A 16,933-nucleotide genomic window follows, 5' to 3' on the forward strand; every position below is an offset into this window, starting at 1 on the left:
ATGGGAAAATGTCCTCGGGAGAGGATTTAAAAAACAAAACAAAAACAAACTTCACTTGTAATGGTCTTAAAATCATACAACCATTTGCTAAATAGGTTAAACTAAACTAGTTGCTGAAAGAAAAGCATTTACTAAAAAAAAACAAAACAGAAAAACAGAATTTTACATGATCTGTTATCACAGTATTTTATTTAAAAATACTTACTAGTTATTGCTGTGCCAATATAATACATTTCAGTCAGAGAATCTACTATCTGTTTGAGATTCCTCACACAGCCAACGGCTAAGGCTACAAGTAATTCAAAACCAGCATTAATGGTAGCTGGTGAACTACAGACTGGAATAGCCTGTTCAGCTGGCAGTTCTCCATTTCTCATATACTGCAGGTAAACATTGGATGCAGGGAAGATGAAATCATCAATTAATTCCTATGAGAGTTGAAAAAAAAAATTTATTTGTATTTTCCAATAAAAAGATCCCACTTTAAAACACTACGTACTACAATTAACAACAATAATCAATTTCTCTGGTTAATTTTTAAAAAATACCCAACAGTAAACTGAAGCACTTAACAAAATAGACATTTTATTTTATTATTATTATTATTTTAATCCTCACCCGAGGACATTTTTCCATTTTTTGTACAGATAGAGTGGGAGGGAGAGAGAGAAACATCGATGTGAAAGGGACACATCGAGTGGCTGCCACCCGCACGACCAACCAGGGCTGGGGACAAACTGCAACTGAGGCACATGCCCTTAGCGGGAACCGAACCCGGGTCTCTCCGGACCGCAGGTGGATGCTCTAACCGCTGAGCCAAACCGGCCAGGGAAACAAAATTGACATTTTAAATAAGTTTATTCCTTTAATCACATGTATATCAAGCATTCTGAATAAAAATAAAATTCACGCCCTGGCAGGTTTGGCTCAGTGGTTAGAGCATCCACCTGCGGTCCAGAGAGACCCGGGTTCGGTTTCTGCTAAGGGTATGTATCTCGGTTGCAGTTTGTCCCCGGCCCTGCTTGGATCGTGCGGGTGGCAGCCACTCGATGTGTCCCTTTCACGTGGATGTTGCTCTCTCCCTCCCACTCTATCTGAACAAAAAAAATGAAAAAATGTCCTCGGGTGAGGATTAAAAAATAAATAAATAAAATAAAATTCACTGAAATGATCCCCCCTCCCTGAATCACCACATATAAGATACAGTCTTACAAAATAGTTTGTCTCATTTTAGTCTGACAAAATAAAAAATTCAATTTTCAATATAGGAAAATATTGCTTATTTAACTTTATAAAACACATAGTACTGAAATTTTATTTATATATAACATTTAGAAGGCTAGATCTACTTTAGAACTAAGACAACAGAACTTACTTTAATGAGGTTAGCACCTCCCTTTTCACAACCAATATGATACTTTTTCTCAGGGGTTTGAAAAGCCAGTAACTCTTTTGTTACCCCAAGGTGGCCTTCCAAGATCGTCTCTTCAACACCCGTTTCACCTGTTCTCTTAACATCATCCTGAGGGGGGGGAAAAAATCAAACGTCCAACTTATGAAAGGGAGTCAGCAAGGAAGGGAAGAACCAGAATAAGAGAGCTGGACAGACACGAGGAAATTCTTCCAAGTCTTTTCATTCTAAGCAATTTCTCTTCAGAACTTTCTAGAAGTAGGCTTTACAAACTACTGAAGGCTAAGAGCTAAACACCTCTTCAGAAATAAATGTCTATATAATTCTAAGTAAAAAGTATCAGGTCTTAAGATCAAGAATTAATTAAGTGCTAGTCTATCAGATTCATCAATAATATTTTTTAAAAGATGAAAACTGGTAAAAAGGCCCAAATTCTAAAATGAAACAAGGTAAAAATCAATATACCAAGTCTCAAGAAAAACAAAGCATTTTACAGAACTAGTTACACATTCATTTTGTGATTAATGAGTTACTAATAACCAACAAGGCAGAGTATATTCATTGGTCTTTTTTATTACTGTTTGGTGGTTTCCATTTAAGCAAAAGGCTCAAAACCATAAACTATTAATAAACTACCCAACTCATCAAGATGGTATACACGGTATTATTAAATACAACTTACCCGAATTCTTTTAAGCCAATCAATTTCATTATTGAGAAGAACTTCAGCATTAGGTATATTAATATTACTATTATAAGCATAATTAAGAAGGTGCCTTAATAGAGTGAAGTAGTCACCCGAATGTTTAGCTCTCTCTCTGGCTGTGCTCTGAAACAATAAAGTAGAATAATAAGAATTAACATGTCCATGTTCATAATCCACTTCTTAAAAACTCAAAGTTAACTAGAATAGATGCCTAATATAGTATGGGAAATTACTATTAATTAAAAAAACATAGACTGCTCTAACTTTAATACAATCTAAAAGCATAAATCCCTGAATGTCCCTTGTTTAACGAACAAATCACATTGATAGGCATATTAAAAAAATATCTCACCCCTAAAACGGTAAAGAGCAGAGTAATGAAGAAAAGTAGAGGCCTGTGTCCCATGCAACATCTGGTACACATTAAAAAGAATTGCTCCTGTGCCACCTGGCGAACAGTTCTGAAATAAAAATGTTTCACATTTAATATATTATTTTCATGAAGAAAAAAATACTATAACCTTGGTCTCTCTTGGGTGGGTGGGGAATAAGAGGTAGGGAACTTAAAAAGTAAAAATACAAGTATATAAAGTAATACCCCCTTAAGCCAGCAACATACGTAGATGAATTTAGGCTGTGTGTCAAGAACTATAACCTCAAATTGTCACTCAAGAGTTTGAGGGTACATTTTAACACCCCTTTCTTGGAAAAGACAAGAAATGGTCCTCTAGATACAAGATGCTCTACAGTGAGTCTCATGCAGCTTTTTTACGTTCCCCAGGACTTTTATTCAATTGTGTTTTTGAGCAAACAACTTTAGGAATTCTGTTGCAATTACAGTAAGAATATTGCTATATAGATTCCTTATACTAGTCATTCCCAAAGCATCAGCTTCTGGGAATGTCAGAAATGCTAATTCTCAGGTTCCATCCCAGAGCTGGTGAATGAGAAATACTGGAGGTAGGGCCCAACAACTTATAGTACAACAAATCTTAGAGGTGATTCTAACGTGCACTAAATATTGAGAACCACTGTACTATAGAATATGCTATGATGACCTATAAGAAAAACGCATTTCTGGTCTCAATACTGTGAATTTTGCCTGATCATAATGGATCTTAAAAAAAAAACCCACACAAAAAAACCCAAACCACACACACACACACACACACACACACACACACACACACACAAATAACTATATAGATCTCACTAGAATAAATGCTCCAAGAGGGCAGAGACAACATCTATTTAGTCTCCTGTGCCTCCAGAACCTAGAATAGTATTTGCCACATAGCAGGTGCCAAGAACCATTTACCAAATGTACAAATACTGTTTGTTTACAAGATGGTGCTCTGTCTCCATTAAAAAGTAAGCTCTTTCAGGCCAAGGCTTTGCTGATGTCAGAGTTTCTGGCACCTAGAACACATCTGGCATACGGATCTGCTGACTAAACACTTGTGTATCTTACAGACTTTACTAAGTACGTTTTGTAGATATCATGTTTCTGTCTTTGTGCAAACTGATAAGAGAGCTCAGAACCAAATTTATAGTTCAATATAAATAACTTGACAGCACATATTCTGTGTACTAACCTCCCCTCCAGGATATTTTTAGATTTCTCAAACCTGCACATGATCCTATAAATCAGAGATTTTACAAACCGTATGGGTTGAATTTGGTGGAACCCATGTTAACTGAAGTCAGGGTTAGACTGACATAAGAGGATGGAAACCAACATTTTCTACAAATCCAACTGATTCACAAAAAAAGACGCCAGAAGCAAATTTAATGTCACTGATTAAATGCTCTTCAAATGCAAACAAGGGATTTATAGTTGGTCTTTCTTCTCAGTGTAAAATAAAAAGTTCTAAACATAACCCTGCCTTGTGAATTTCATAACGAATTAACTTCCCTTAAATTAAAAATAAATAAATAAAAATGAAAAATAGAAACCACAATAAAACCTTTTAGCTAGGTATTAAAAATAGGAGACTAATGTCCTATTTAATTTAAACCTTGTAAATTAGATATTTTAAATGGGCTAAAATACATACCTCTTAGGTAAAATCAAATTCTGAAATTAGAGAAAAATTAACTTTACTTTGGGAATGTTGGCATTTGCAAAGACTAAAACCAAACAAATCTAGGTCTAAGCAAAACATGGTTAAATAAAATTTTCCACAATATTAACATGCTACAGAGACAATAAATATTTGTTTTGTGGGATAAATTTTACCAGCATAATTTATTTCTGCTTATAAAAATTAGGTTAGGTTTCTTACAATTAAAAAAATACTTACTTGCTGTGACAGTGCAATAGTAAGTCAATAATGAATGTCTGCCAAGCCTTTTCTTTACTAAGAGCATCTAAGGCTGTTGGAATCAAGGCAAAACATAACGTCATCACTTCCAGTGCTTCACAGCAAACCTGTTCATCTTCCAAGTCCAACTCATTGCCTGCATTGGACTGTAAAATGATAGGGGTAAATAATCTAGAAATGCATTTAAGAAAAAGTTCACACAACTTCAAGCTCATGCGTAAAAAGTACCTACTCACTTAAACCATTTGACCTCAGCCTCTTTATCTGCAGCTCGAGGACCCTTGGAATAGTCTAATTCCAGTACTTTGCTACTTCCCAAGGAATGCTGAAGGAGCACACTGATTATATCACCACCTGCTTTTCCTTGTTCTTCAGGCTCCCAGAGACCTTCTGAGTTGTGTACTTTTGCACCAACAATCATTCCTTTCCAGAGAACCACTCTGGCATTGCAGTTAGGTACTTCTTTGACTAGTTCCATTATGTATCTTACCTATAGTGTATCATTTTATTCTAAAACAATTGGTTTTGAAGTTTTTTTTTTAAATATACTTTTTATTGATTTTTTTTAGAGAGAGAGGGGAAAGGAGAGAGAGATAGAAACATCAATGTGAGAAACATCAATCAGCTGCCTCCTGCACGTCCCCCCACTAAGGATTGAGCCCACAACCCGGGCATGTGCTCAATCCACTAAGGCACACCAGAGGGGTGATTTGAAGGCTTTATACCCTAAAGGATGCTTGGGTAGGTAGTTAATAAATGCTAATGTGACTTATCAAAAATTAATATTTACATTACATGCCTGGAAAAGAACAAGCACTCAAATATTAGCTGAATGAATACCCAGTAGTGTACCAAACAGATACTACAAGATACCAACGTATATCCTGGACTAATCAGGGTTACGTTGGCTATAAAAAGGAAGCTATACAGAGCTAGAGCAGTTTCTATAATTTAAATTCCCCTTCTAAATATGCAGCCCTGGCCTGTATGGCTCAGCTGTTAGAGCATTGTACCATACACCGAAAGGTGGTGGTGGGCTCAATTTCTGGTCAGGGCGCATATCCAGGTTGCAGGTTCAATACCCAGCTGGGGTGTGTACAGGAGGCAACTTATGGATGTTTCCCTCTCACACTAATGTCTCTCTACATATTTAAATACCTAAATATGCAGAAGTGGCTATCAGGGACAGGTATATATGACAGAGAAATCAGAGTCAAACACGGCCTATCTCTGATAAATAATATGCTGAAACTAATGGAGGGTCAGAGATAATATCCAATGGCTGACACTCTTTCTACTTAGGACCACTTTAAGAGAATGAAAATTACTTAAATGTGGCGATAACATAATTGACAGTTACCCTAAACCCAAATTGAAAATGATACATTCAAGAACAAAGTAAAATTTTACTGTAATCTCATTTTACTATAGCTACCAGTTAATTTTCAATCTATTAAGATGCAAATGATTGGCCTTTTATTTTTAAAAAATATTTTTATTGTTTTGTTTTGTTAGTTTTTAGAGAAAAACATCAATGTGAGAGATATTGATCGGCTGCCTCCTGTACACCCCCTTCTGGGGATCGAGCCTGCAAGCTGGGCATGTACCCTGACTGGAAATTGAAGCGGGACGGCTCAGTTCATGGGAGTACACTCAATCCACTGAGCCACACCAGCAGGGGAAGTGATTGGCTTTTTAAAGAGCATACATAATTCAGGCTCATGCACAATTAGACAACATTTATTTAAAAAAATGTATTTCTGTGATAATTCTTACCTTCTCATAAATTTTAGTGATTTCTTCATTTGGGCTAAATACTAGCTGTAATGCCCCACATCCTGATGCCCAGATAATTTTTTGTATAGCTCTAATCACACAAATATCAGGTATATATCTTGAAGCCTGTAAGGTAATGAGTAATTACAACTGTTGAAAGAGTATTAGAATGGAATGGTCACGAAAAAAAAAAAAAAGTTTCTCCTTGTAAAGAAATAGGAATGGCTATGAAGCAGTACCATTGTCCTTAGATTCCCAAGCTGCCTATGTCCCCCCCCCCCTTTTTTTTAACGGCAATACCACAAAGTATATACTGTAAGTTATTATCTGGCCTTATATTATTTTCAGAAGAATCTTAAAAAGACTACAAAGGTGCCCTGGCCAGTTTGGCTCAGCAGTTAGAGTGTCAGCCTGCGGTCCAGAGACCCGGGTTCGGTTCCCGCTAAGGGCATGTACCTCGGTTGCAGTTTGTCCCCGGGCCTGGTTGGGTTGTGTTGTGTGGGTGGCAGACACTCCATGTGTCCCTTTCACATTGATGTTTCTCTCTCTCCCTCCTACTCTATCTAAACAAAAAATGGGAAGGTGTCCTCAGGTGAGGATTAAAAAAAAAGACTACAAAGGTGATCGAACCATTCCATTCCTATTTTTTTACCTAAGAAAAATTAAAACCTGTGCCCACACAAACACTTGTAAAGACAGTTCACAGCAGCTTTATTCACGACCAAAATAGAGAAAACAATCCAAATGTCCTTCACCAAGTAGATGGAAAAACACAATGTGAAATATTCACCATGGGATACTACTCAGCAATAAAAAGGAACGGACTAGTGGTTCAGAGTACAGCCAATTTTCAGTCATTATTCTGAATGAATGAAGCCAGGCATAAAAGAACAGTTTGATTCTACCTGTATAAAATTTTAGAAAATGAAAACTAGTATATAGTGACAAAAGATCAGTGGTTACCTGGGGCCAGGGGTGGAGGAAAGAATGAACTGCAAAGGGGCACACAGAAAGAGTGATGTAAAAGTTCTGTGTCTTGATTGTGGGAATGGTTTCATGCACAGATGCATTTGGCAAAATTTACTGAATTATAAAATTTAAAAGCATGCTGCTTACTGTACAGAAAAATGATTAAAACCAGAGTACTAATATTAAATACTGGATAAAAATTCATGTTAAGGGAACTTTACTTAGACTGAGGCAGTGATTAAAGTGAGTGGGCCTAAGAAAATTAAGGCCTAAATTGTGACAAGAGCTATTTCTAAATTAACAGAGGATCGAAAGTAGAAAAAAAACAAACAAACCTTCCAGGATATCAGAGCTTTAAATTTAATACTAACCTCATCAGATATTTGCTGAGCAAGACGAATTGACACATTTCTAAGCATGCATTCAGATGACGGATTAGGAATGCTCTGAAGGGCACTTTGTAGCACCACTGCTTGATCATGAGTAACTTGGTTGACCTGAAAAAAGGTTTTATTTGGAGTGAAGAATTTGTGCATGACCAGACCCAACCATTTGTTCCTCAACCATCACTACTCCCTCAAGGATGACTTCCTTCCACATATACTGCAGAACCTGTGGTGACTTACACAAAAGCCCTGCCAATAACGAGGGCTTCCTCTTTTTCTTATACATTAGAGTACCACATATCTCTCCATAAACCCCATTCCAGATCAATCCAACTCATGTCTCTACTCTGGGCTCAGCGTAACAAGCAAGGGTAAGCAATAAACTGAACCAACAGATTTCAGCCCCATCTAGAGACTCTGTAAATTATTCCGTGTCTTTTATATGAATGCTCCTGAGCAGAACCTGCTCCCATTACCTCCGGTGATCAAATTTTTCTTTGAAAAGTAGAAAAATGAAGAGATATCAATAATAGAACAAATGTATAAAATGTATGAAAAGTATCAGTGTTTTACTTAGTAGTATAATCAAGTTTTCAAATACATAAGAAAAAAATTAACTTTTTTTTTTTGGTACGTGCCCCTAGCGGGAACCAAACCCAGCACTCTCTGGTCCACAGGCTGACGCTCCAACCACTGAGCCAAATCAGCCAAGGCAGAAAAAGATTACTTTTAAGTAGTTATTAGCCAGGCAATTCTGACTGCCTTTTAAGTTGTAACTCCCCCTTTCTTTATAGTTCAAGCACAGCTACTATGTATCTTTGTATCCACAATAGCATATTTTCTGAATAAATACTGGAGAAAAGTGAAAGAGGGACGCATGTAATTGTTTCCTGTGTATTTCATTAAGCACCTGTACCACGGATCATGATAAGAATGTGTTTTACCTTAATAAGAACCACATTTTTTTTATCCTTAACAAACATGTGACCAAAAAATGTAAGACTAATAAAAAAGTTTCTAAAATATACAAAAGTGGAGAATAGTATTAAGAATTCCCATGTACCCATTGCCAAGTATCAAAAATTATGAATAAAGGACCAAAATGTTTTATCTAACCATCATCCTGCTCACTTTCTCTCCTCTTCCCACCCCAGGATTATTTTGAAATAAGTCCTGGATATGTATTTTCACCTCTAACTATTCCAGCAACTACTTTAAAAACAAAAAAAGGGTGGTGGTGGGAAATATTCCTTTTAAATATTAACACAGTATCATTAGCACACCTAAAACAACTGTGTTATCTCAATTATATATGACATTATAATATATCTAATCAACATTCCAACTTCCCTGATTAAAACCTAAACTATTTCTAAAAAAGAGTATTTATATTCCTGAAGCTTTAATCTTCTATCAGTAACTTAGTAAATCATCACTTATGATGCATGTAACTCAAATTTTAGTCAGAATTAAATGAATAGTTAGACCTCTAATAGGCATTAAATTCTGGCATGTCTTGAGAACTTTCGGTGGATCAAGGATGCCACAAAGGCCAAGACAGAGTCAGAGTAACCTCAGAATTGGAGGTTAAGACTGTTAAGATAAGAAGAGAAACTGGCAACAGGCTAAATCAATTACATCTTTTTTTATTACCACCTGTGTCTTAAATATATGCCAAATACAAGTTAATAAGAAATTCATATAGAGATTTCATTAGGTTTAAAATATTTGAAAATCAAACAGGATTTAAGGGAGCACAAAAAAACTATCCTCTCAAATTAGAGTATATCCAGTGAAAAGGATTTGCACTTTTAATACAAATACAATTTAATAGAAGAAAACCCCTACAATAATGAATCACTGGAAAGGAACTTGAAAAGTTTAACTCTGAACTTTATACTTAAGAATTACTTAGAAGTTGAACTTTAAAATTACCACCTATTATTGTCATTAAAAGATATTTTTTAAAGTCTGTATTACCGATGTAATTGGATTCACGCCTTCTACACTTGGTTGAAAAGCTTCTGCCACAGCTCGAACATGGCCATACCCAATGGCAGTTAGCAACAGTTTGGCTATTTTAAGAGCATTGAGGTAGGCACCTCTTCTAGTTTCCATGTCTGCATTTGGTAGGAAGTTATTTCTAGTTAGCATACTCAGGACCAGGGGTAGGCCACCACTTTTCAAGAAGTGAAATTGAAAATCAGAGGAATCATCAGCCAGAGGTGCACCAGCAGGCATTAACAAGGCATAGACTACCTGGAAAAAAAAAAGGAGGGCTATATTAAAAGGTTTTTAAAAGATAACACCTATTTTCCCTATTATCACAGCTATGAAATTCTTTTGGCCATTTCAAAGATATTTAATTACAATGTTATGTTCTCCACATTATCACAAAAGGTCAAATTTAAAGAACATAAAATAAATTCAAAAGGAAAAAACGAACCTCTGTTAGGTATAGCACTTGTGAAGCTGAAGGACCAAAGAAAAGTGAATCAAGAGATGGACTAAGGCTGCTTTCTCCAAGTTTGGCGTGGTCTAAACAAATAGCTCTCAATTTTTCTATTGTTGTGCTATCTGTAAAAAAGAAAAAAAAGAGACACAGTCTAAGATAAAACATCATTCATGCATTCATATTTCACTTTTGGTATTTTGAAGACCACTTTAGTATGAAATAACAATTCAGTTGAGTTATAGGCTCAAACATCACAGGACATAAACAGATTGGGAATGATTAAAAAACCAACCAACCAGGGCTCTTTAATCAGCCAACCCAAACACTAAGGCAGTGGTCTCCTCCTACTCAGACTTCAAATTAACATGGCCCTACAGCTGCTGGAGACTGTAAAAATACAATACACTTCAAAAATAAGTAGTTGTTATTGAAAATAACAAAAACGAAAAAATAAGCACTTCTCTCCACTTTCTCTATTGTTAGGCTACATGACACTACGCATTAACCAGTTTATTTTATTGAGACTTAGTGGTACCCTAGAAATAGAAACTTAAAAAGTAAACATTAAAGGGGGGAAATCATGCCTAATGTTTACCTCAAAGTAAGCACAGCTCTGAATTTTATGGATCATCATATTAAAAGATGAGTTTATTTAAAATCACAGTGAAAAGATACCCCACTCCCCCAAATTCCCAGAATAAATCATTAGCTACCACTCAAATTTAAGAAGCGAATCAACTTTTACACCCGGACAGTGTGGCTCAGTGGTTGAGCATCGACCCATACACCAAGAAGTTGCCAGTTCGATCCCTGGTCAGGGCACATGCCCAAGCTGTGGGCCAAATCCCGGGGGGGGGGGGGGGGGAGGGGGCGCGCAGGCATGCAAGAGGTGGCCAATTGATATTCTCTTTCACTGATGTTTTTATTTCTAAGCTCTCCCTTCCCCTCTAAGAATAAAGAAAAAAATAAAAATAGAAAAAGTGAATCAACTTTTAGAAAGTACTTTAATAGAATTATTTCCAACATAAATGCCTGTTAATTAAAACACCACCTGTGTCTTAAATATATGCTCAATACAAGTTAATAAGAAATTTATATAGTGATACCTTATTTATAAAATAAGATTCTTTTTAAGTAAAAGCTTTTTTGAAGAATAAAGGTAACTAAACATTACTATAACTTCCTTAGAATAAACTAATTTCTACAGGCCTGGAAATGTTATCAAAGAAATCTTCAATTTGTGTTTTGTAAGTTTGTGTCAATTTTAAGTTTGTCCTCTTCTGAAGAGACAGTGACATAAAAATGTAACTAAATGAAACATAAAATTTCATAAAAAATATTTGTATTTATTATTAAATATTCATCCCCTATATTATTATTTTTTTAATCCTCACCTGATAGAGTGGGAGGAAGGGGAGGGAGGGAGATAGAGACACACACGCAGAGTAACATCTACATGAGAGAGACACATTGATTGGTTGTCTCCCGCATGACCCCAACTGGAGCTGGGGTAGAACCGCAACCAAGGTAATGTGCTGCCCTTGGTTGGAACCGAACCCAGGACTCTGGTTCGTGGGCCGACGCTCTAACAGCTGAGCCAGACTGGCCAGGGTAACTCTATATTATTTTAATTGATGATTAAAATGACATTGTTATTTTATCAGTATAATCTCTATTATTGGGCATTTAGTTTATCATCAATTTTTTACACTAAAGGTCCTAGCAGTCAAATCTTTGCAATTATTTCATCAAGAAAAAATTCTACATGCAGGAAAACTACAAGGTCTGAGACTTCTGATGTATATCAACAATTATTCTCTAAATACAAACCAATTTATACGTTATCTGAGACTGTCTTGTTTGGTTTAAAAATATACTGAGTGAAGGATGGAAGCAAAAGGAAATAGGAAGAAAAAAAAAAGAAATAAGAGCTCTAAAAAAAGGAAGCAATGAATTCCAAGCAAATAACCCATAACCTTGTCATCCAGGTGTAGTTCATTTTAGTTTATCATTTTCTAGGCTGCTATTAAAAAAAAGTATCTTAAACCTAATCTAGTACATGATTATAGCAACATATTATTAGGAAGTATAGAAATCAGCAGTAACACTCAGGTTAACAGCACAAACTTTGGAGCCATATGCAGTTGAATACTAGAACTGCGGATTAAGTAACGTGTCCCTGATTAAATAACTAAATCTCTTTGTGCCCTGTTATCCCATCTTTAGAGAGAAAGGGAGAGAGAGATAGAAACATTGATCGGCTGAGCCTGCCATCCAGGCACATGCCCTGACCAGGAATCAAACCTGGACCTCTCATTCCATGGGACGACGCTCGATCCACTGAGTGAAACCGGCTGGGCTGTTGCCCCATCTTTAAAATACAGATGAAGCTCCGGCCAGTTTGGCTCAGCAGTCAGAGTATCTGCCTGCGGACCATGGAGTCCTGGGTTCGGTTCCCGCTAAGGGCATGTACCTCTGTTGCAGTTTGTCCCCGCCCTGGTTGGGGTTGTGTGGGTGGCAGCCAATAGATGTGTCTATCCCACATTGATGTTTCTCTCTCTTTCCCTTCCTCTCTCCCTCCTGTTCTATCTGAAGATAAACGCAGAAATGTCCTCAGGTGAGAAAAATAAATAAGTAAATAAAACAGATAAAAAGAGTAATACCCTCATAGGGATGTTACGAGGTTTAAATGAATTAACAAGTGTGAAGTACTTATAACAGATTTTGGCATATTTTTAAGATATTATATTATTCAGTCCAAACTCCTGGGAAAAAGGAAGCACTGAAGAAGTAAAGCAGTATACATTTTAACTACTCAGTATCAAGCAGGAGTCTGTTTTCCTGATGCATGTAAGAAAAGTTCACAGAAACTCTTGAGTACAGACTAGATTACAAGAGATTAAATTACCTACAGAGAAGACTGTAGAAATTCTAAATTTAGCAGCAGATCATAATGGAGGCACTTGACTTCAGGCAAAAATTCAGAATGAACAATTAGAGGTAAAGTCATTGACTAGAAAAAGAGCCACTAATTCCATCTTAGTTCCCCTCCCTTTAAAACATATGCACAAGTGCCCAAACAATGAATGATTACCCAAAATGTTCCACAGCTAGAAACAATTTATGACAACTTCCTTTAAAAATTCCGGCTTCCTTTCTTAAAGAGTATGAGCGTGTACGTGTGTAGAAACCATAGCGAAAGAAAGTAAATTAACTAACAATTGTTGAATACTGATTAAATACCATTTACTAGACTAGGGATTTCACCATATATCAAATAGTTTTGGTTTTTTTAAATGTTTTTTCTTTGATTTTAGAGGAAAGGAGAGAGATGAGAGATAGAAACATCAATTGGCAACCTCCTGCATGCCCCCCCCCCCCATTTGGCCCACAACCTGGGCATGTACCCTGACTGGGAATCAAACCAGCAACCTCTTGGTGCATGGGCCAACGCTCAACCACTGAGCCACACCAGCCAGGCTCAAATGGTTATTATTAGCCCAGTTTTACAGATCAGGATTTGAACTCAAGTCCGGTTGAGTGCAGTCTCTGATTCAACTACTATAATACAATCATGACTGGCCTTTTCAAAGTTGGCAATTTCAAATCTAGTTACTATATTTTTTATTACATAAAAGGGGTGGGGTGGGGAGAAGCGCCCAAGTTTCCCCATTTGCAGCTGCCTAGCAAGAGCTCACTCTCGCCATCTGGTGGCATTATGTTCAAATAACAAGATCAGGGCTTCTGGCGTCTCCAGTCAAAATGGGGAAAGACCTGCTGTTGCAGCATCAAGCCAGTGGCTGGAGGGTATACAAAAATGGTATTAAAATTCTGCAGGATTCAATACATGTGGATTATGAGGTAAAAGAAGGCTTCTTGAAAACCTGTATAATAACAGGATGCTTTAAGCAAGCACAGGACCTGTTCATGAGGCAGCAGATCTTGCCTAAAGAACAGTGAACAAACTATGAGGAGGGTAAATTCTACTTTGAATCATATCTGAAAGAGGTAATTTGGGGAAATCTGTGGATGCTGGTTAAACCTGGAATGTACAATTTAGAACCATCTGGGCAAATATATTACTTTAAGTAAATGTCTATTATAACTTCTTAAAAAAAAAAAGATCTGGGATTCTGAGAAGAGTTTGTTTTAACGTATGTTGTGAAGGTTAAATCTGCACATATAAAGTAACAACTATTACTCAGATACTAATAAATAAAATAATACAAATTCAATTTAAAAAATTATCTGGGTCAATTACTGAACTATATTATCAGCAATGCATCCAAACCCCACTAAAAAACAAACAAAAAGAATGAATAAACTCAACAGGACATGCTAACAGGAGATGAGGAAGGAACACTAGCCAGATGTCAATAAATTATTGAAGGTGTAGAGGGGACAGAAGATAGCAGTTGGCTTAGCTGAAACTAAAAGCGCTTGTGGGGTAAAGGCAGGGTACCTATAAGTTAGTACACCAGAACTAATATAATTGGCCTGAAATATTCAAATGTGTCAAGGTGATGCAAGTCAAAGTTAGAATAAAAAACTTTTCCAGAATGAAACTAAAATAGATATGTCAACTAAATGCAATGTAAGATTGTGAATTGAAACTTTTTACTCTAAGGTAGATTATTATAGAACCTTGAATGGGGACCACTGATTAGATGGAAGTAATGAATCAATGTTAATGTTCTGGTTTAGATAATTATATTTTGGTTATACAAACATTCTTGTTTGTTGGGAATACACAAAGTATTTAAGTATAATAGGACATTAGACCAGCAAATAACTCTGAAATGGTTCTCAAACTGTACTTCTAACTTTTCCGTAAGGCTGTAAATGCTTACAATTTTTTTTTTTAATCCAAGTTGAATAAGATTGATCTACCCTATCTCCTTTTTATCCCAAAAGACCTGTTATTTTTAGTGCATAATTTTGCAAAGCAATTAGTTTTAGAGGAAAACACATATATTAGAGCAGAAACACTGAAATATGTTAATGAAAAACAAAACCCTATGGAAAAGGATCACTTAGAGAAAGGTTTTGAACATTTAACACTAGTATATGAGGGCAAAAAAAAATTAACAGAAAAGCTGAAAAAAGTCAAGGGAACAATCCAAAGGTAGAATAAAATTAATGAAAAGAGAAAAAAAAAAGTAAGAAAATCAGATTTACTAGATTAGACAAGAGTCACAGATTATTCCAAAGACACACAAAACGCAGACAAAAAAATTAACAAAGAAAGAATACAAATCTGTCACAAATTAGAAACCCCCAAGTCCAGTGAGTACCCACCATAAAACTCATCACAAAATTTCCAAATTCAATGATAAAACCAAACCTTACAAAGACAAAGATCACATGCAAAGGAACAGAACTCAGAAGAGCTTTGTTCTTCATACCAGCATCATTACCAGCTAGACAGTAAATTTTTGTATACACAAACTACTCATCAAATGTGAGGGTTTAGATGCATTCATGAGACATGTGCAGGAGGGTATACTTCAGCAGAATGAAAGAGAACTAAAGGCCTAAGACAGAAGCCAGTGAGTGAATAGGACCATAGGAAAGCTGAAGAAAGAAGCCCCAAAAGGGTAGAAAACAACTAGATGATAGAAAGAAGAAAATTTACAGGACAACAGTGTAGCTGACAGATTATATAATTCATAAAATAGAAAATTATTTTGAGGTTATTAGACAATTATGTAGGAAGCAGTAGCAATAGATGTATAGAAAAATCAAGAAAATGAAAAGGAGAAAATTATTAAATGCAGGGGGAAATAAGTAGTCAGTAACCCAGCAAACTACTTTTCATTCTTGAAAACGTAAATGCTGACTATGAACTTAAAAAAAAATTGGGAGAAGGTTGAAAGAGTTAAGTTCTCATCTACACAATAAAAATTCAGTAGATATCTGAAATTGACAAAGTTATTTAAAAAAATTATTATTTACTGCCCTGGTCGGTTTGGGTCAGCGGTTAGAGCGTTGGCCTGCGGTCCAGAGAGACCCGGGTTCGGTTCCCACTAAGGGCACGTACCTCGGTTGCAGTTTGTCCCTGGTCCTGGTCGGCTGTGCGGGTGGCAGCCACTCGATGTGTTCCTTTCACATCGATGTTTCTCTCTCTCTCTCCCCCTCCCACTCTACCTGAACAAAAAATGGAAAAATGTCCTCGGGTGAGGATAAAAAAAAAACAAAAACAAGGGAAAAAAAAGTATTATTTACAAATATAATGGTATATATGTATACAAAAATAAAAGCTACAAATTGAAAGTGGTTGATTTTATGGAATAAAAAAGGAACAATGTTATAGATGATATATAAACCAAAATACAGTCCAGGGGTCTGCAAATTTTTCTGTAAAGAGCCAGATACTAAATATTTAATGAATTGCAGGCCATATGGTTTCTGTCACAACCACTGAGCTCTGCTGTGTTAAGACAAAAGCAGCCATAGACAGTATGTAAATGAATGAGCATGTTTGTACACCAATAAAACTTTTCAGACACTAAGATGTAAATTTCCTGTAACTCACATGAGTCATCAAATATTATCCTTTATTTCTTTAGCTATTTAAAAATGTAAAAACCACCCATAGCTCTTAGGCTTTGCAAAATCAGGCATTGGGCTGTAGATTTGCCAACTCCTGTTCTGGCCTATACCATAAGGCATGTTCCATCTACGAACAGAAGTTGCCAACATATACTGTTATTGGCCAGCATGTACTTTATCAACATTATTAGTTTCTTAAAAAAATTCTTACCTGGTGGCATAAGTTTCATAAGAACTCTTGCTCCATCTCTAAGAGATGGCATATTTAGGCTGCTACCTAAGTCTGCAACTTGCCAAAGGAAAGAGATGTATCTGGGATGCAGTGACATTATCTAGAATACAAAATACACAAAA

The 16,933-nt window shown here is 36.2% G+C and overlaps 1 protein-coding gene across 12 annotated transcripts in view; it reads right to left on the reverse strand.

The window, feature by feature from the left end:
* The window catches only part of USP9X (ubiquitin specific peptidase 9 X-linked), a 115,337-nt gene that overhangs the window by 27,751 nt on the left and 70,653 nt on the right, over window positions 1–16,933 (reverse strand). For all 12 annotated transcript variants that reach the window (XR_004960558.1, XM_036270787.1, XM_036270788.1 and 9 more), the window contains 10 exons: window positions 16,791–16,911; window positions 10,019–10,149; window positions 9,553–9,831; window positions 7,558–7,683; window positions 6,218–6,343; window positions 4,421–4,587; window positions 2,470–2,578; window positions 2,094–2,240; window positions 1,376–1,522; window positions 206–428 (listed from right to left, as the gene is read on the reverse strand). Coding sequence is in view for 11 of the 12 variants with exons in the window: in XM_036270787.1 (XP_036126680.1) it covers window positions 206–428; window positions 1,376–1,522; window positions 2,094–2,240; window positions 2,470–2,578; window positions 4,421–4,587; window positions 6,218–6,343; window positions 7,558–7,683; window positions 9,553–9,831; window positions 10,019–10,149; window positions 16,791–16,911 (1,576 nt within the window). In the remaining variant the exon portion in view is untranslated. The remainder of the gene's footprint in view (window positions 1–205; window positions 429–1,375; window positions 1,523–2,093; window positions 2,241–2,469; window positions 2,579–4,420; window positions 4,588–6,217; window positions 6,344–7,557; window positions 7,684–9,552; window positions 9,832–10,018; window positions 10,150–16,790; window positions 16,912–16,933) is intronic.

This window comes from Molossus molossus, unplaced genomic scaffold (assembly GCF_014108415.1).
Source record: "Molossus molossus isolate mMolMol1 unplaced genomic scaffold, mMolMol1.p scaffold_m16_p_2, whole genome shotgun sequence".
Taxonomy (NCBI): Eukaryota; Metazoa; Chordata; class Mammalia; order Chiroptera; family Molossidae; genus Molossus; species Molossus molossus.